This window comes from Diplotaxodon limnothrissa, linkage group LG20 (genome assembly GCF_057381915.1).
Source record: "Diplotaxodon limnothrissa isolate DT_005_m linkage group LG20, D_limnothrissa_male_GT1.1, whole genome shotgun sequence".
Taxonomy (NCBI): Eukaryota; Metazoa; Chordata; class Actinopteri; order Cichliformes; family Cichlidae; genus Diplotaxodon; species Diplotaxodon limnothrissa.
In genome coordinates, this window is record NC_140615.1 from 5,736,889 (window position 1) to 5,757,903 (window position 21,015).

At 44.5% G+C, this 21,015-nt stretch overlaps 1 protein-coding gene across 1 annotated transcript in view; it reads left to right on the forward strand.

Moving 5' to 3' along the window:
- The window catches only part of rerea (arginine-glutamic acid dipeptide (RE) repeats a), a 130,476-nt gene that overhangs the window by 42,723 nt on the left and 66,738 nt on the right, over positions 1 to 21,015 (forward strand). The window contains exon 3 of the mRNA XM_085345471.1: positions 14,872 to 15,382. Coding sequence (XP_085201597.1) covers positions 15,016 to 15,382 — 367 coding nt within the window. The 5' untranslated portion in view covers positions 14,872 to 15,015. The remainder of the gene's footprint in view (positions 1 to 14,871; positions 15,383 to 21,015) is intronic.

A 21,015-nucleotide genomic window follows, 5' to 3' on the forward strand; every position in this document is an offset into this window, starting at 1 on the left:
GGCTGAATGTTTGACAGGGCATTGGAAAAATGTTATTTAATCTGCTCGCATGATGGCCCTCAGTGGGATTGCACCACACTGTGTCCCTGCCCCCTTTTTTTTTCTCCCTCTTCGGTGTCAGGATGATGGCAGTTGCTGGCTGCTAGAATTTTAAAAAAGAAAGGGAAAAAAACCACACACTTTTGAGGTTGCTGTATGTTGTTTTTTAGCATTATGATGTAACGCATGAAGAATTAGAGAAAGGCGAGTTGTAATTGATGCAGTGTTGGCGGGCCTATCATTTTCTCTCTAATGAGAAAGTCTGCTGGGGTCTTGATATGTTTTCCATTCGGGTAATAGCCTGAATGACTCAACTGTATTCCTTTGTAATTACAAAGAAAACGATTCAGTTGTTATTATAATAGGTTGCATGAATGAAAACACATGTGGCCTTTGACTCCCTGAAAAACAAACTGTTGTGAGATGCTTATCGCTTAAACATAGGTAAATTACATCTCCGTTTTTTTCTGAATGTGGGCTCAACTGTGTATATCTTAGGCCACATTAAAGGCATTTCTTGCAGTTACTCTCCCACTTTTGACCTCGACAATACAGAACAGCAAGCACAGGCTTGTTAAAGAAAAGCCAGGTGGAAAATCAATGAAAGTCCTAGCTTTTCCTACCATTTCCACCACCCCCACTGCACAGAAGCAGACTGGAGGTTTTGAGGAGCGATGATAAATCTCTCCAGGACTTGTGGAGTTTTTTAGACAGGTTTCATTTCTAAATGGATCGAGCTTGCTTCACCACTTCGCAACCTATTGTCCTTGCAGATAGCGGTGTACTGGTGACTCATTAGAATACATTAGCCGCGGATTGACACAGTGCACATGAAACAGTGGTACTGGAACTGCTAAGGAGGCAGTACCCTCTGGTGGGTGACTACTGAAATGGAGAGCAAATAAGGACTGGAGAGGTGCTTTGATTGTTCATAGAAAATTCCTTTTAATTTGTTGTGTGCACAGAGGAAAAGCCGATATCTTTAATTAACAAAAACCTCAGGAGCCAGCGATGAGTGAGAAATTGGGATAATTGAAAATAGGCCCTATCTCCTTTCCTTCCACCCTCCCTCCTCCAGCTCTATGTCTGTACATCCTTAAAGCAGCTGAGCCCATCAGAGGGCACTTTTCGCACATGTTAAGTGGGGGGACATCTGGCCTTGTTAATTCAGTGCATGGCCATAAAGTGGAATGGCGGTCCCCACAGGGCTGCCTGCTCTGAACACAGTCAGATGGAGCCTGTGCGTCCTCTCTATTTCCCTCGTCCTCCCTGTTGACTGTCCCTTTGACACCAGCTCGGACACTACCACAAGAACATCTCCGCAATCTTGATATGAGCTTTAATCACCGCTGATGTCTGAAGGAGATAAAGCGACAGCCGCACAAATCTTTGCATGACAGAATACTAAATTACAGCACGCCTGGGCTTTATTGACCAATCCCTGTTCTTATTTACTTCAGAATGTAATACCGTGTAACATTGTTTTAGGCACCTACCCCCAGATAGCTACTCTATATTTATTTTTTAGATGAGATGTTTTGCATTAGTAGCATGTATTCATAAAATCCATGTGCTATTGCCACCTGATGTCCCCGCATCCTCTGGATTAGTAGCAGCTAATCAAATGACACCAGTGGGGATGCGTTAATGCTGTGCATTCATATCCTATTTTAGTGAGTAAACATTAAATGTGTTTAAATGTATCACGGCTTTATTTATGCATAAATCTGCTATTAAGTCTGAATTATACATTAGCCATTGAATAATGCATCAGTGCCATTCCTTAATGATTACTTGCCAGGCAGCGAATGGTAATATTTGCTGATAAATTTGCCCATTGATCTTGCTCGTGTTTAACCAAGCTTGTAGAGATGATGTTTACTCCATTTTATGTTGAGGATGCAATCAAAAGGAGGCTAATTTATGTGTGTGTGTTGCTGTCTTTTTCTAAGGAGATGTCTTTTAAAAATGACAAGAGAGCCCTAAGAAGTTTACGTAAAATGTACACAGTCTTAATTCTCTGAGCACTAAATGTTCGTTTATTCTTGTTTCCTCTCACATCTGAGTACGGTGTGTTTGCATACTGTTCAGGGTTACTCTGAGGATGTCTTGTTTATTCTTAAACCTCCACAGATCAATGTCCAATTCCGTCTTTTGTCTTTGTTGGCTTGTAGCCATTACATGATGCTCCGTTCTTGTTTTAAGTACGAGTCTAGACTATGTTTGTTGCACTGGTAATTCAGTCCGTACTTGGTAGTGGTTCTCTATTGATACCGTGTCTTTTTATTGGCGCTGGTCTTAACAGCCGCACGAGCCAGATTATTGGCACATTATCCTCATAATGCTCCGAGTCTAGCATTGCCTAAGCCTTCAAGCTATGCAGCACAGGCTGTTACTGTGCAGATATATTGCTTGTCCACACAATGAGAAAATATTGACTTGTTGTCACTCACTCATTTGATTAGTTGTGTGGGTGATTCTGCTTTTCATTTGTCACCGTGGCAACGTAAATGGGGGGGGGCGCACAGCAACAGACTCTTTTCTTTTTTCCTGTCCTGTAAATGAAGCGCTGGAGCATTGCAGACTATCACATCTGGAAAAACTCTGAGCAGGAATGAATGTCTTTATCACTCACAGTGTATCATTGGCACTTGTCAGCTCAGCTAATATCCACAAAAAGCCCAACATTTGACAGCTTTTCTCAGAGCCGAGTGTGCAGCTGTGTGGGAGTGATGTACTCCAGAAATCTCACTTTGATTTTGCAGCTCAGCCGAAGGAGAATTATCTGTATATTCGCGGCGTTGGCGAGTAACTTAATTTTCTTTTGTCTGTAAAAGGAGCCAGCTTTATGCAGGCGGCTGTTGTGTGCGTGTGTATAAGCCAGGTCATAACAGGAACACCTTACATTTAATCCAACAGGATTCATCAGTGGCCTTGTTCTTACAAAAATAATGAGCTAGACAGTGAGGGCTGCCCCAGGCTGCGTGTAAGGAGATGATCTCCCTGAACCAGCAAATCATTCTCTCTTTTTTTAAAAGACAGGCTAATGACTATTCTTGATGTCTGTCAGTGATTTAAGTTAACTAGCGTTAATTCACAGAAAGATCTAATGGGCACGATTGTCGGGCTGAGTCGAGGCAGCCAGTGAGAGGCTTTTGCTTGGGCGGGGGTAGTGTAATTGTTTTTGCTGGCCACGATTCTCTCTGGAAGGGATGACTGCACAACTCAGATATGTAAACAAGAAGAAACTGAAAGGCAATATGCTGATACCTTGTCTGTTTTCTCTTGATCAACCTAGCTTTTGAAATGAAATTTCTAAGCTCTACCCAAACGCTCATAGGATTCCGCTTGGCAGTAATGGTTGTTTCACAAACCTGCATCTGCTCAACTGAGCATTTCAAACATGTAAATCGCATGTGGAAAATGGAGATCTGGAGGAAATCATTAACTGTGACAGTGCACAATAAAACAAAGAGAGGCCGAGTTAAAGACAGCAGATGCTCAAAGGGTTTGATTCTGCTTATTGGAGCATGACACTTTTAGTGCGGCAGAGAATCTCATTGCGTTTGTCAGAGACAATGATACTTGTCTTGCCAGTGCCCTGCCAGTCATCTGTTCTCCAGAGGCTTTCACTGTATTCATTAAATGCTTATGCTTTTATCCAAACTCGCATTTCTTCGTATGCTCACACCTGCTGTCATTTTTGCTCACAAAATCAGGCTGCTTGTTTTCCAGCAGAAGACAGCTTGTAATGTTTATCAGACTGTAGATGCGTAGACTTCGACTAAATCTGTCCTGAACATCCATGTTTTTAGGCTTCCAAACTTTGTTAGGGAAGGGGGAGTGGGGATTGGGCGTTAAGTGTTGCTCTGCCTGATATTGTAATCACAGCCAAATTATGCACAGTAAGAATAATGACTGTGCTGTGATTTTTAATATATGTGTAAAGTGATCACATAAAGAAAAGTCTCAGCTTGTATACTCAAGCTCTTATACATGTCTGCATCTTAAAAACAAAAGCAGAGAATATCCAAATCCAAAAATTGGAAACAATGCAAGCCCAATAAATACATTGTTGAATACACCGCTACAGCCATAACATTTTGAAAAGGCAAACTGAGCATTTTTTGAGCATGTGGGATTTTAATTGTTCTACTTTATTTTTAAAATTTCTATGTAAAGCTACTTGAATTCTTTCCCCTATAAATATGACTTTTGCCAACATCCCCTGTACTCTTAATAAGGCTGATTTTTACATTTCAGTATATGTCAGTAAAGACATGGTTTGATCATTGTTAGACTAGTTTCCGGGTCTTTCCAAGTGTACCTGCATAGGCAGAGACCACGCTCACCAGCTTTTAATGCACACCCAGTCATTTGTTCTGTAAGCAAACCAGAAATCGACAGAAACCAGAAAAGACAGAAACTGCTTCAAGCGCTTCGAGGGTTACTGTTAGCTGACTTTTAAGCGTAAAGCCAACTAACAGTAACCCTAAAGAGTTAAATGGCATCTATTGTTTGAAGTAATGCGACAGTGCAGTCAGTTACATTTTAAAATGAAAATTTCTGACATTTAAATGGGAACTAATTTTCAGTCTTCAGTCTAGTCTTAAATGAAAATTACCCAGCAGCCCACTGCACTCGTGGTGTCACAGCTTCACGATCTAGTATAAAGAGGGAATAGACAAACAACTCATTATAACAGAGCATGTATACCGCTTTAGCTAACGTCATTAAGGACTTCTTCTTGAAACAAGGAATTCACGCAACACAGCCACTGGGATGGTGCAGTATTATTGGGAAACTACAGGCTACTGCAGACTAACAGGTTTTATGTATTTATCCAGGTGATTTAAGTGGGTATGTGCTTATTGTGGTTGCTGTTAAAAGTTAACACCCAAGGGTCATCCCACTTTGCAGTTACTTGAAAATAAAGTAAATTTAACAAGCTCATCGGTTTTTGTATGTGGGTGTACTGGAGATGATTAGCTACCTTTATCTTATAAAGGGGGAAAAAATAGATTCATGTAATAACACAAACCAGATTTTTTTCATTGTTAATATCACTGATTTGGCTCTCCTACGTTTATCTCTTGAGTGCATGTTTTATAAATAGCAAAGCAGTGGAATGCTGCCTTGATAAAGTCTGATAAAGTTGAACTTAAGACCCATCAGGAAACAGTCCAGTTTGCAAACACACAGCTTTTTGGGGTTAGTGTTTGTGTCAGCACAGGGGCAAGACTGGACATCTGTCTCCCAGTGATCTATAACGCCCACAATCCCTCCCACAGACTCTCGGCTTTGGCACTCGGGCCCTACACCGGTTGCTGTAGTATGCCCAGCCACCCACAACAGTGGCTGATCTCGCAAGTATAACAAACAGCAGGCTAACAAAGAGGATAGAAAGCAATAGGACACACAGCAACAGAAGACCTTAAGAGCCCCATGCCATCATAACTCCACTTCAAAATGGAGGCCTTTGTTCTGAGATTGTTAGAGAGGACATCATAGCAAGGTAGCAGCACATCTTTTCATCCTCAAACACACACTCACTCCCACTCACTCACAGCCTGCTGTCGGTGAAGGAGATCCTCTTCCTGATAGGGCTTCAGAGAAAGGTATTCCTCTGGGACTGTTGTTGAGGGATTTCTTCAATTCTGCCGTGCACTGATTAAAGGAACACTTGTAGATAATCCTTTTAAAAATAGGTCTTTGTTGTGGCAGTGGAGGAGTGAGTGAGAGTGCGAGGGGCAGAAAAAAAGGCCTAGATTTGGATTTTTAAATGGTTATATCACCTTGGTATCTGCCACTCTGCTAAGATAAATATTTAATGACAGGGTGGCTGAAATAGAGCTGTTACAGACTGCTGGTGAGAAATTGAGCTTCTATTTAGAGCCCATACTGTTCCATAAAGTCATGCCATTGGTAGACAGCCCAAGGTTATTAGTGTGGTATGAGAGTAGTGTGTGTTTGTGGTGCGCCTGTGGGCTGATGAAGAGTTCTCACTCTTTTCTTGCTGCAGTGATATGAAGGAGAGAAATGCACTCGGTCTGCTATTGAACATTCACTCATGAATCCTTGATGGATTACATGTGTGTGTGCACGTGTGTGAGAAACGTCATTGTTGTGGCAGCAGCGCCGCAATCTTTAATGCACAACAGGAACGCTGTCCAGGTGCACCACACTTGAACTACTTCCAAAACAGAAACAGCTGCATGTTTTGCCCTTTACTGCCTCAGATTTGCTCTGTTTCATTTCACATGATCTCTGCCCTGTGGGTTCTTGTTCGATGTCATTCACGTCATGCAAAATTGATTGCAAAGGTTTGCATCGGTGCCGAATGCAATGAAGTTATTGCAGTGTAAAGACAGATTTCCCAGCATCGATTCTCCTGACTTTACACTTTAAATCTCTTGTGAAAAAGAACCTTTCAATTGACATCAGTCTTGGCTTTAGAGGTTTGGCCAGGATTATGAAGTGAAGCCTCTATTAGGACTTGAATGTTACTGCACAGCTCATTTAAACACTGATCTACGCTCTGCTTGATTCATCCTGTTTACTCATTACGTGATAGCTGTGGTGAAAGCAATTACTTTGAGCTTTCAAGTACCTTGCTTTTGGTCACACTGCGGCTCTTATTCATTTCACTGGCGTTCCCAAGGCCCCGAGGCTTCCAATCAGCCCAGTGAGTGGCGTGCACTAACATCTTGCCTCTCTACGTAGGAAATAGGTGGGTAAACACAGCAGAGTCCTTGAAGCACTTCCCATTGCTGCTATTGGATTACCAGCTGCCTTTCCGGGCCTCATATGCACAGATGAGCGCCAAGATCAATGGAGCTCTTAGTGCGGCGCTAATTCGATCAGGACTGGCTTTGCCACTGCTGATCAGAGATTTTTTTTTTAACTTAAAACAAAAACGTAATCAAGTCGAGCCCATGTCCGATAGCCCCATATTTTCAGCTCCTCCAACTCCCGTAGACATCAATCAGGAGGCGTTTCATATTCATTATTGAATTGTTGGGTTGGCTTGCTGAGAGAGAGGTGTAGAGATGGAAGCAGTGAACTGCTGTGTAAAGCGATCCGGCCGGTTTTCGCTGAGTGTAGCAGGAATACTGCCTTTTCTCCAACAGAGCAACTGGGATCATAAATAAGCTAAGAGCATGTTTTTAGAGGGATGAGGCATCTCCCGCGTTGACAGTGAGCAGAGAGAAAGGGTTGAAGGGCATATTGACCCTCTTGTTGTGGAAAGCAAAAAGCAGACTCTTACTTGCCTCCCCTCCCTCCTCCCCACCCTGTTCCCCATTAATTATTGTTTGATGCTAACAAAGGAGGGAGGGGGGCACGTTATGAAACATAATTATTCATTGCAGCATTTCCCCTTGACGAGCCTTATTCCCCCCTCCCCTCGTGCTCAGTGAAGAAGCTGCCAGGGCTGTCAATTGAGTACAGCAGGCAAAGATGTCCCCTCAGCCTTTTAAGGAGGGGACAGCAGGGAGCAGGGTGAAGGACGCTATTTGCCCCAGTGATATATGAGGAGAGACAGCAATATATGTAAGGAGCTGCTGAAAGAAAGATAGAAGGTCAAGGCACATTACACTCCAACCATTAAACTGGCTGAGCACATAGTCTGACCCGAACTGCAAATACAGTTGCTCGGGAGCAGCAGCAGCAATTTTTTGTTTATATATCTACGTGGTGCGTGTCAATGGCCTACACATTTCAGATTGACACGTGTGTATACACACAGATGAATGCAGCACTGTAGTGAAAATGCTCTCAGTGGCTTTTTATAAGCTCGCAGATGCAGTGGGAAGCTATTTTAACAAGCGTGTAGCTGCACAAACCTGCCCTCCCTAGATTTTCACCAAAGCGACGGCAATGGCAGACGTGTTTAAGACCGTTTTCCTATGCATGAACAGAGCATATGCTGTATTTAAACAGAATGCAAGCATGGGATTAGGTAACAATTGTGTCTCATAGCACTGGGGTAATTTAGTGCAGTGCACATTATTATTTCTTCCCCTGGTATTATTTTATTGAATATTAAGAAGGCAAGCTGTTCTTAAATTTTATGCTCTTGGCACAGGCAGGTAGTGTTTTTAATGTCATCAATGGCCCGGCGACAAGAGGAGAAGTCTGCAAGGCTGCCATGGTCAAAGCCTAACATTAACATTCCTGGAATATTTGAGGATTATTCGCATCAACTCACACACACACAGCCAGCTCTGTTCACCTTTGGTTTAGAGGAAAGAAAGGGGAAAAAAATAGCGGGACCATAGCCTGCCTGAGATTTCTGGTGTTGGCTGGTATTTTTAATGCGTCATCGTTGTTGCACTGTGGAGGATGCCATGCGTAATCCAATGTATTGCAATTGTTATGTATTGGGATGTGGGGCTGAAAAATATTCAGCTTGTGTTGGCTGGAGGCATAGCACACTATCAGTTGGGGATCAAGTCTTCATTTCACACATGAACAGGCAGAGTTAATCTCTGGATCACTACTGTACACCGACTAATGCCTAGCTTCTATTCTTAAATTTTCCCAGAGGCCCATTGTTCCAGGCCCCTGCTGTTAATAATCTTGGAAAATAGTTGCCTTCTGTAGCTGATGCCTTAATTTAGGGGAAGACCTGAGCATTTGCTTGTGTTCCAAGTAGTAAACCATGCAGGTCTGACTCCTCCATGCTCTTTAAAATTAATTGTGTGTATTTGTAGGCTACCTGTGTGTGGCAGGGTGCACTAAAATGCCACTACTGCAAGAGGCCCAGTCGCAGCCACTGCATGTTTTATGAGCTGTCCTCAGAGGATATGAGAGCTCTGAGCTCAGATCCTACTTGTTCCAGCACTGTTTTCATCACTCCTAGCCACTTCCCCCCCCTCCCCCCCACTCATGCCTTTTTTTTCTCCTTTTTTTTGGATGAGGGAGACTCATCCAAAAGAAGGCAATGTTAACAACACTGCCCCATCTGTGGGTTTAGTTTAAAAAAGTGTGGTTAGCTCTGTGGAGGCTTCACAGATTCATCATTCATATTATTCTCATGCACAGTACAGAGGGTGCTTTCCCCTCCGCCTAAGATCACTGGCTTGCATGACTGAGATGGTGGATGACAAGGTTGAATGCCACACTGAATATTGTACCCCCCGTCGACTGCTTTCTAAATCTTTTTCTTAAACAAACACATTTCTAACCTAGGAAGCCTTCCTGACGGTGCGTATTTGCGGCGCTTATACGTCGACTGGCTGCATGAGTTATGGCTTTGGCTCCGAGGAAGCTCAAATTAGCATGTAGGATGCAAACAAAAGCGAGTTCTATTTTTAAAGAGATGAATGCTGCGTTTTATTTGGTTTGTAATGGCAATCAGTCAAGTGTTGGTGTTGCGGCGGCAGTTGGTGGTTGGAGGAGAGGTGTTTGCATATAAAATAATAGCCCTGCCTAATTAGAGGTAATACCATCCTGTGGTATCTCGAGGTGGAGGTGTTTTTTTTGGCTCCGATCATTATAAGACACTGAAAGGAAGGATTGTCCTCCACTACCCCACCCCCCATCCTCAGCCATCTGCTCCAGGATGGAGCAGTTTGCCACCACACAGCTAAATAATTTAGGCGGAAAAATGGTTTTGTGTACTGACCTAATGGCTTTGTTTTGGGGAGCTATTCTTTAAGACATCCTTCAGTGCCCCCCCTTTGGCCTGTGCTGTCAGTTTGAAACCTCAGAGCTGTCTTATCTGTCACTCTTATCTATTTATGTTAGTTTTTCCTCAGTGTTGGCACGTCACTCTGTGTGGCATAATGATTAGAGTAGCTGGAGGATGTAGGGCAGCCGTATGAATACATTTCCTCCCCTCTCACGCTCATTTAGACTACCAGTTGGAGTTGAACTGATGGATAGGATCGTTAAGCTGATGGGCAGATTTCGGGAGGAAGAGTGGGGATATTTGATTCCTGAATATCAGAGGAAGTGCTACATGATTGAGTGCACAAATATTAAAATTTTGAGAGTCCTTTCAGCAGTTCACAGAATCTCTGTTTATTTATTTATTTCGTTTTTTGCTTTCCCAGTAATTCTTTTTACTGTATACATCTGTTTGATAAACTCATGTAACTCATTTTCCCCTCTGCTAGAGCTCTGTTCTGTTTTACAGAGATAAATGTTTGAAGAAACACACATTTTCCACTACAAACATTCTGAAATGTGTCCCTAGTGTGTATTTATACCTTGCTGACCCCATCTTTACCTTTGGGCATAATTTCTATTAGGGCACACACCCCCCCCCCCCCCCCCAAATTTGTGGGTCCTTCACCATTTTTATTCACAGTAAGAAAGCTGCTCGCACGACAGTAGAGAAACTCAATTAGGAGCCACGTTCACCCGAGCGCTTTCTGCTGCCACATACCTCACATTCCCCTCCTCGTGTTATCACTGACACATTGGGAGAGTCTTTTACAGTCCCGCTTCATTTAAAAGAAATTGGAAGGGTTACACCGGACAACCTTGGCATTTCCCTCAGGAGCCGTGTCAGAGCATGATGCTTCATGAAGCAGTCAGCTCCAGCCAGACAAACGTGTCTGACTGAGAGGTACTATGTCTTCAAGTAGCCGGTATAAGGCTGCAAAATGAAGCCCCCGCTCACAGACCCTGCAGATAATGGACATCTCGGATTGTGGAGCGGCCCCCTCTGAGCTATTTGGAGCCCTCACGGAGAGCTCACAAACAGGGACTAGAGGGGGATTTAGCCTTCTTTTAGAGATGGAGTAGAGGCTTAGACCCTGTGGAGCACACAGTACGATTCTTATGTCTGTGGTTGAAAGTGCCTTTGAGTTGTTGGACAGAAAATGTACTTTATTGGTATTTTGCCTTTGAAAGCTATTGTTAGCCCAGAGAGATCTTGAAAATTGTCTTGTTTAATCTTTTTAGGCATTCCGAGTTTATTGAACACATCGTCATTGTGCATGAGAATCATTTCTTGTGCAGCAGTGCTTTGCTTCTCAAGAGTGTCTCCAGGCAGGTTTTAAATGTTGATGTTGGAAAGCCCCAAGCTGTCTATCTCTCTCTGTTTTATTTTTTTAGCATGGCTTTTACCTACTAAACTAACCCCGGATGCCGTCTAAAAATAGAGGCTTTGTGAGCGCAGCTTTAGCGGGGGGGCGGGGGGGGGGGAGGAAAAAAAGATGTGGTTACTCATCAGTGAATTGAAAAACAAGTAGAGCAGACAAGTGTCTTTGCCCTGCCAATGTGAACTAAAACAGAGAGGGCCTCAGAGAATACAGCAAGCCATGATTGCACCAGGTAAGACAAAGCAGGCAGGGTGCAGAGTCCACAGTGAATCCCTTATGAAGCGGCCTGCCCCTCGCCTCCAGCTGAGCCTTTCATTGTGATGTTGTTTCTAGGGGGGCTTGGATGGCAGTTTAGATTAGATCGCACTCAGTAATGGATTGGAGCTGATGAAAACCTGCTGCAGCCCAACATCGCCATGGCTAGGATCCCTGCACTATTCAGGATCTGGCTGCTTTATTTGGATCAATTTGAGTTACCCTCATTGTTAATAACCCTGTGTATATTCATGCTAACATTGTTCTCCTCTAATCTGTATTCATGCGAGTATTTCATTCAATCCCTTCGCAAAGCCGGCCCTTAATCCTTGCCAATCACATTTTGCTACTTCATAATTCTCCAATTGAATATGCCATGAATGACTTTTCAGTCCCTCTCCCAAAACTGACTCTATTACTATGTTGGTATTATTGTTCATAGATTCTTTTTCTCTCTCCGTTTTTTACATTTAAATGTAGAAATTCATGTTTTCTCCATTTACTTTATATGGAAGACAATCAATTACTTAAATTTAGTAGGATTTAAAAAAAAGAAATCCTACAGCTGTATATGCCGTATAGGAGCTCAAGAAGAACATGCTAATTTACTTGTTTTGTTGGGGTTTTTTTCCCTTTAAACAGGTTCTGATTAAAACTACAGTGATGAGCATGGATTTGGGTAATGTGGGTTTGTTGGGAATGAATAAAACATGGCTTTTTAACAAAAAAAAAAGGCTGTTCAAGGAGACCAAGAACTGGGGGGGAAAGCTATGTTTAGTAACAGAAACCTGCTGTGTGGCCATTGTGGGGATGATGTGTTAATCGAGCCACAAACTGTGTGGTTTTTCAGGCCAGAGGTCTCATTTAAACAGGCACGGAAAAGAGTAATGTATTTGAGCGGGGCGCCTCTGGCTCCTAGCCCTTGACTCCATTGCAGTAATGTAAATGGTGGATTAGGTGCCGTTAGCTGGGACCCCCCACCCGCCCCTCCCAAACCCTACCACTGCCCCCCCTCCTTCTCTTTTCCATTAAGACAGCTGGTATCTTTCAAAGGGTCCTGGCCCAGTGATTGATGTGTAATAGCTCCAAACCTCACCTGCCCCCTCACAGCCTTATTCATCGGCCAGGCAGTCAGCACTGCTTTCTGCTAAGCAGTCTGTTTCTCTGCTAGCGGGTGTAGAGCCAGCTCGCTCCTCACTTTCTCATTCTTTTCCCTCTCAGCCATCAATACATTATGACTTCTCATTGTCACAGCATTACTGCTTTAAGCTGACTAACTGCTTTTTACTCACTCAATTTACTCAACTTCAATTATCTGCATCAAACTAAGCAATCGGTGAGCTACAAAATGACCACAGAGAATTGAATATGTTGTTAATCGGTGCGTTTCAACACATTTAAACATGTCATAGTGAGTCTGTGTGAAGACAAAAGTACACATGTGCACACACACAGACACACACACACATATATATATACATATATATATATGTGTGTGTGTGTATATGGGAGTTTTTTTCCCCTTTAAGAGTTAATTAGTATAATTATGTTAACATAAGCAAGGTAATTGGAGATAAAGAATTTGAGGCAGTTCTGTGGAGTGTATCCAGATGTAAACTAATAGCACCTAGATGTTAAAGGTACTAACTAGGCTTAGAACTGCCTCCGACTTCAAAGGAGAACGGGTCAGTCCTCCATTTGCAACAGTTTAGTCTCCTTGCTGGTTTCAGTGGAAGAGGCTTATGTTACTGATTAGAGGAGAGACGAGGTTCTTAGCTCATACGCCAATTCTGGCAGCCCTCAGGATTAGAGCTGTGCTATCAAATACTACCTTCATTAATGTTTTCGTGTACCTCACACCTCCAAAACACGCTGCCGGATATAGACACAGGAGAAAAGGTGTGTGTGTGTGTGTGTGATCTGTATTTTGACACACCATCTCGGGTATGTTACATTGGCTGTGTGTCCTTGCATGCACATGCCCGTTGGAACTCTTCAGAGCCCTCGTGTCTTCTGCGTCTGCTAATGTGTGCGCCAGCAGCCCAGTGGTCGCTGTGGTAACTCATCATTAGGTGATTAATGGGGCTGTGACGAGGCTGCAGTTTAATCAGGCCCGGTGTTTGTGTTGAAGCCGACGACAAGAGCAGCTGCCCTGTCAGTTGGTGTCTGCTCGCGAGATGACAGCACCCGCTGCTGAGGACTGCCGTTGTCAAATGTTCTTCATTGTAAGTGTGTGTGTGTGTGTGTGTGTGTGTGTGTGTGTGTGTGTGTGTGTGTGTGTGTGTGTGTGTGTGTGTGTGTGTGTGCGTGCGCCAAAAGCCTTTCTTTCACCTTTTGCTTTGCTTCTATTCTTCACCTCACGTTCTTTCTGGCTCTGTCAATAAGCACTCGTCCACTTCCAGATATGCTTTATAAAGCCTTCGTTGCTTCACCTGCCTGAATCTGTATCCCTCCCTCATTTTTCACTCTTCGGCTTCCATCCGGTCATCATGACCATGGTATAGCGAGTGCTGATTGCCTGGTCTGATCCCTCTGGGGGCTGTAATAACTATTTCTAGTTAATTTGTTGCGGTGGGGGGTAGTAGAGGGGGGGCAAACACTGGCTTTAAATGAGTAGCCTCCTTCCTTTGTAGGCGCTGTGTGCAGAGGCTGTGTGGTGCAGACAGCGTGCTGCTTCAGCTTTGCACACTTTGCTGTTTATGGAGGATTTTTTTATTATGACGTGGGGAAAGTGGTGGCTGGACAAAGATAGCTGCAAGTGGCTGAGGACCAGGCATGGCGAATGAGTGACTCTGCCTCGATCCTCTGCCTTTCCTTACCCAGTGGATTGCTGTATCCTTCCCTCCAGAGCTGTCGCTTCACATTAACGCAGCGGTGACTGTCAGCCAGGGCAGAGGGCTGGGGTGAGGGAGGAGTCCAGTAAGCCAGCAGAATTGAGCCTGGTGTCAACAGAAACGGTCTGCAGAGAAGCCAGCCTGTTAACTCTGTCATTGAGCTTTATGCTGCAGCTTTCCCGTGGCCTTATAAACTACAAACAGCAACTTCTGCCAAAAGAAAAAAAAAAGAACCCTCATAGCATATTATCTCAGAGGAATTCTGTTGGCTGGCAGCAGCTTCTTTACTACCTTATTCAGTTATGACTTCCCTTTAGCTCATTGTGTTACAAATACTCTAGCCGCGGCGCTTGTCTTCCTGTTGTTCTCTTTTACCCTTTAATAAATCTGTTTTAGCACCTTTCTGAAAGCGTGGAAATATGTTAGAGCAGGAAGCTCGAAGGTTTTGTTCTTTCATAAAGCTGCTCTGTGCTCTCCGGAGCATACTTGGCTGTGGAGGAGAATGCCAGCAATTACTGTGATGCTGAGAAGAGTCGGCAGAGCAGCCTAATCTCCAAGAACTAATGTTGCGTTTCTTACCCCCAAAAAAGGTGTCATCCAGTATTGAACAACACTTTTAATGTTGTTTGTATTTTGTAAAAATGGTGGTTATTGATCCGAGTTAATTGCGCTTCTTCTTTTCTCCACAGCTTTTCTGAAACACTGGGGTTGTTGGAGTGGCCAAATTTTCCCTGGATTTGACTGGTAAATTCAGAAGACTGAAGCCCAGGCTCACAGTCTACCTTTCACGGAGGCCCAGCCGTGAGAGGACTGAGGAAGGCACGTGGCGGATCATGACGGCCGATAAAGAAAAGGAACGGGAGAAAGAGCGGGACAGGGACAGAGACAGGGACCGGGACAAAAGAGAGGCCGGCAAGTCCCGCCGGCAGGATGGGGACCGGGGCGACCGTGAAAGCGAAAGCTCTCGGCCCAGACGCAGCTGTACGCTGGAGGGCGGGGCCAAGAACTATGCAGAGAGCGAGCACAGCGATGACGAGGACAACGACAACGGGAGCACCGGCGGAGGCAGCGGCACGGCCGAGGAGGCTGGCAAGAAGGGCAAAAAGAAGATGCCTAAGAAGAAATCACGCTACGAGCGCACAGAGAACGGCGAAATCACATCCTTCATTACAGAAGATGATGTTGTTTACAGACCCGGAGGTAAGTCCCAGGAACCCTTAATCTAGTTGTGTGAGCCGGTGGGCTGCATTCATCAGCTTGGCTACTAAATGATTAAACTTTCCCAGGTCATAAGCCCACATTTTCGAAAGCATACTTCACTGGATGCTGTTTGCAAACACACCATTAAAATTTGGCTCTTCTTCCCTGAATCAAGAAGTGAGAAAAGCGAGAAAGCAGTGGTGGTTAAGCAAGCTCAAGTGTGAATGAACAAAAGGACCCCTCTGTGATGCCCATAAATGTCCTGAACAATTCAGTTTAATATTCGTTATGCAGCATCACTTTACATTTTACAACAGTAACCTCATGGCGTTGTCAGTGTTACAGTTCCCTTTGAGCATGCACAGTTGGAGATCATGCTCTAATACAAAAGCATCCTCTGTTAGAGCCAGTGCCCCATCATGACGGGTTTTAGGAAAGCCTGTGCATGTTTTTGCATAGCTTAGCTTCAGCGTCACTTGCACTTTTTAACATAAGCCACTTTCTTTAGACTAAGTTTATTTTAGGCATAGGGGAAAAACTGACATTGATTTATCAGTGATTGATTCTTGTCACCTCTGCTGCCATAAGCTGCTGAGGAATTGCAGATTCTCCAAAGTTGCAGTTCTCCAGCAGCAGAAGTACTCCTTCAGGCTAGAGGCCAATGCATCATACAATCAATTCCAAGTTGACCCACTCTGAGCTTTGTCTTGAGCTTAGTCAATAAAGCAAAGTGGTGCTTCAATAGATGATACGATAGAGACAGCCATGATAATGATTTCATTCCAGCGCTGTCTGACTCACTGAAAATATGCTATCTCCTCTGGGGCCAAAAGGTACTCTACTTTCTGGGAGAGGATTTTTTTTCCCGAGCTACGGCGGTATGTCTTGAATATGTCGAATAAACGAGGATAAAAAGAGAAGCGACCTTTTTCGTGGCTGTAAACACAGCCCATCTTTTACTTGCTGTTTAAATTAGTTGTATTAGAGGCGGAAATGTCAGCACTGAGTGACGGAAAGAAGCCAGGCTAACTAGCTGTGTCTTTTACACCGCTCACTGTTATCTTGCCTTGCACCTAAATCATTGCCTTCATGCTTTTATATTTCTCTGGGAGCTTGCAAAAGGTCAAGTACTGAGGGAGGGGAGTGGCCCACTCTGCTCGGGTATTTAATGGGAAGATGTAAGAAGTTACAGCGACTGTGTTAGGCTGTCTTCTTCAACAGTCTACCCAAACCACACGTCCAGAATCATCCTCAGGCCTCCTTTTATTCTATTTCATCTACTAAACAGATGAATTCCAGTAGGTGCAGTGAAACAGCCAGACCTGCGCTTTCAGCCTAGCTGCGTAATCCGGTCAGCTAAATTATCTCTGCGCTGGTATCAGTGGAAGTCCTCAAGCAAGCAGTCACACTGAATCAAGCCTTGTTGTTGCTCACACTATTTCTGTCTCTATCACTCTGCGGAGGTCTCCACTGAAGCCTTTTTTACTTGGCATTTCATGTTTAATAGAGAGAGCACCGACGCTGGGTCTCATAGTCGACCATGCGAGGTAGGGGGCGGGCTGGGGGAAAGGGGTGAGAAAACAAAAACAGAAGCAGTCAGTTATATCAATGAAACATTCAAAAGGCATATAAACAGAGTCGACCGTCTCAGTGGATTAGCTCCTCCGAATATTTATATTTCCACAACCGAGCGAACAGCACGGACAGGGTCTGGTTGATGTGGAATATTTACGTTTCCTGTCCTCTCCTTCTATTAGTTTGACATTTGTGGAGTGGCCTGAATGTCACAGCCTCCTCGCGTCATGTAGACTGAAGCTGTTAAGATTGGTTTAGATTAGGAATGAGCCACGATAGGGTAGTGACGGCCCCAGCGTCGGTACACTCGTTTGTAATTTACCTCCTGTTGTCAACATGGAAGATCCTCCACTTCAGCAGCCGACTTCCTGCTGTCTCCTCTGCTTATTGTTCAAGTGACAAGTCGTGTTTGTGCACGCGCGTGTGTGCTCGCTTGTGCGTGTGTGTGTGAGAGTGCTTGTTTCCTACAGCTTGGTCATTGGTAGCAGCCTTCTTGCAATCAGATTTGATGTGTGCAGCTTAGGCAGGCACAAAGCCTGCAATGGATTATGCTTTACTAAATGTTAAATCCCTTTATAGCCGGCTAGTGACACACAATATGTAAAACTGACCACCCTCCAAGAGGGATTTACGCCACCCCAGATGTGGGGAGGGGAAGAATGTGATGGAGAACAGCGCAGAAAGCGAAAGAAATCGTGAACCAAAATGCCGTTTTGATTGCTTTTGTCACAGGGGAGATTTAGAAACATACAGGCCTGTGTTATCACATAAAAAAGAACAGTTAAGCTAGTATTGAAACCATCTCCCTACTCCTGGTCCTCAGCCACCCTCCAATCTCTCTGCTTAGCCTTTCTATCCCTTGAAGATGGGTTCAGGCAGCTTAGCGCACATCGATTGGATGGGGAAGTGCAATCGGCCAGTAGGTGGGCCTGCAGCTAACTCTAGCTTTGCTGCTGTTGTAAAAGGAATGGAGGAGTTTGCCTGGTGGTGTCCAGGGGACTGTGTCCCGGGCCATTTGTATGATCGGCTGCTGGGGTGAACAGCTAGCTCGAGCAGACATGCCAAATCGATCTGTACCCTGTGGCTGAGCTCGCACCACTTCCCCGGGCCCAGCCAGACACCTCCAAAGCCTGTTCTCTACATTCATCCACATCCCCACCCTAGATTATAGATCCTCTCTCTAGAGATTATACACACTGCTGTGGTGGATCAATAGAAGACACCCTAGAAGCATAGAAACAGTGCGCACACATACATAGAATGCTGATAACCAGCATTTGTGTACTGAAAAACATACATACACACCCTGTCACATAAAAAGGCATACTTTTAACAGTTGGAAACATGGTTCCTATCTCTGGCAGACACACACCATACAGTGGAGCTAATGGAAACCATCCCCCCTCCTCCTTGTCCTTCTCCCTCACTGTATGTCACACAACATGGCTACTGCAGCAGAAACACTTGATTCATTTTAGTCATTTTTTTTCTTGGCAAGTGTAGATTTGTGTAGAAGGTGAATCATATATGCAGAAAGATTGAGGCTAGACTGAGAAACACACTGTGTGTGTTGAAGGATTTGTTGATGTGGGCAACTGGCACTCCTTGCTGCAGTCACCACAGAACCCTGGGGTCGTATGCTTACATGTGTGTTTGTGAGTCTTGCTGTATCTCTGTAATGCACAAATTCAACCAACTACAACCAACAGTTGTTCAAACTTTAGAACAACTGTTGGTTGTCCCACAAACTTGCCATGTTCTTTATGTTTATAAGGGCTTCAGCTATCCTTTTCAAATATACACTCATTACCATCAACCTGTTTTAGCTTTGATTGTGCAAAGTTACTATCCAAAATAGAACTACCCACACTGATCATTACATGTCTAAATTGTTGTCAGTATGAATCTTATTGGGAAACCAGGAAGTTGTGAATCTGTGAATGTTGGACTAGTTTTTTAGAGCCAAGACAGCCAGTGTAGTACAGAAAAGGCAGCACAACCCATCCGCTACCACAGCTAGCTGTCGATCAGTTTGCAGTTTCCATTCAAGCTAACATAGGGGACAAGCCCTTGGAGTCATTTCATATTGAAACATAGCAGTGTGAATCTGTAGCCTGTCGTTAACTGAACAGATCTATTTTTAAAAGGGCCCTCTCCGCTCTCCCATCTCTCCCCACGCTAGAGACTCTGGGAAAAGGGCTTTTTAGTGAAATCCAACCACCTGCCGACTGCTAAATGAGAAAGCGTGGGCTAGCCGAGAGGGAAAGGAGAGGGGTGGGGGGGGGTGGTGGTGTTGTCAAAGAGCTTCTGTTCTCCCCTAGGAGCTCAGTCAGCTGTAGGCCTGCCCTATTGTAGAGAGCTGATGGTATCGCTTGCCAGGTATTTCCCACTGCTTTTCCAGTGAGAAGAAGGGAGACTTGTTGGGCTGGTTGTTGAGACGAGAGGAAGGAAAGTTGAGGAAGAATCAAGTGTCTGTTTACCTTCAGGGCTCGACTGCCTGTTGCGCACCCCGCTGAGACTAGCCCAGCAGGAAGTGGCCTTGGTCATCAGCTGGTCTTGCTCAAGAGAGCTGCGGTGAATCACTAGTTGCACCACTCTTATCTTTCTTCTATCTATATTTCGTCTCACAGCTCTGTACTTTCAGTATTTCATGTTGTGTGTTTAATTTTAAGATCAGTAGGTTCAAAGAATATTGTTGGGGGTGGGGTTGTTGCTGTCGTTGTTGCTAGCTTTGCTAAAGCCGCACACATCTTCATTGCCCGTTTGAGCCGAGCACCACTTCTGACAACGCAGGTGCGTCCTGCCTCTTGGTTATCACTCACCACCTGCAAGCACGGCTTAAACAAACAGTCCCTTTTTGATTTAATAAGCCCGTCTTGCTTCCTAAAATATGCACCCCCCCCCTTCCTCCCCTTACCACTGTTTACAAAACACTGGCATACATGGCTGTGTTCACAATGTGACCTTTCCATTGTTGCTGGCTCATAAAAGAAATCCAAGCAGATATTATCTAAGAACTCCACCTCCTACCCACCCCCACCTCCCCTCCTCTGCTGGAATGCTGCAGCAAATTAAACAGCATTTTATTTGCTTGATACGGAGAAGAGAATAGGACATGCCTCCTTTGCTGAGGCTAGGTGTGTTTTAGATTAGACATGCTTGGCAGCCATGAGAGAATGGCTGGCTGAACAATGAAGTACAGCTGAGAAAAAAAAAGACTGAGTGTGTGTTTGTGTGTGTTGTGAGGTTGTAACAGTGAAAATTCAGCCGCTTGAACTCAGCAGGTACAGTTTAAACGGAGAAACAGCCGCCACCAGGATCAGGTTTCGGTGAACTGCACTCTGTTACTTCTTGATTATCTCCCTTTGTCGAAGTATCAAGCTCGCGCTCCGTCTCTCTCGGCGTTGCAGTCAGCAGTGGATTCCAAGCAGAAAGGCGTAAACGTATGGTTTTTGAATGATTGAGCGCTCATGTGCAAAAAAAAAAAAAAAAGCACCGCCGTGGCTCTCCTGCCTCCTGTGAAGCCTGCATCCATTCGCCAGAACACACTATAACCCTAAAAAAAAAAGCCCATCCCCCACATGGACCCCCGCCTCTGTTAAATACCTCGCCCCCTCCCCTTTCTACTTCTCCACTTGAGCGAGGAGACCCATTTCCAAATGCACAAAATGGCAGGAACGTTTAACCAAACCAGGCAGACCCCCGGAGGAACCGCTTGGCCCGGTTCAGCCTTCCTCCCCGCCTAACCCCCCACTCACCCACCCAAACCTCCCCGAGCTCCGTCGCCTCCTCCTTTTTGTTCAGATGACAGAGTCTGAAGCGTTAACTTGGATTTAACTTTCACATTCATTGAGATTCGTGTTCGAGTCAATTTCAGAGAAATGCCCTTGAGGTGGTAGACTTTTAGTGCCCAGGATGAATTCAGAATGTGCTTTTGACGCTCGAAGAATAGACTCGCTTGCTGTCTGTGAATGATTAAACTAGATCCCCGTCTCTCTCTCTCTCTCTCTCTCTCTCTCTCTCTCTCTCTCACTCTTTTTTTTTTTTGCCCTCCACCT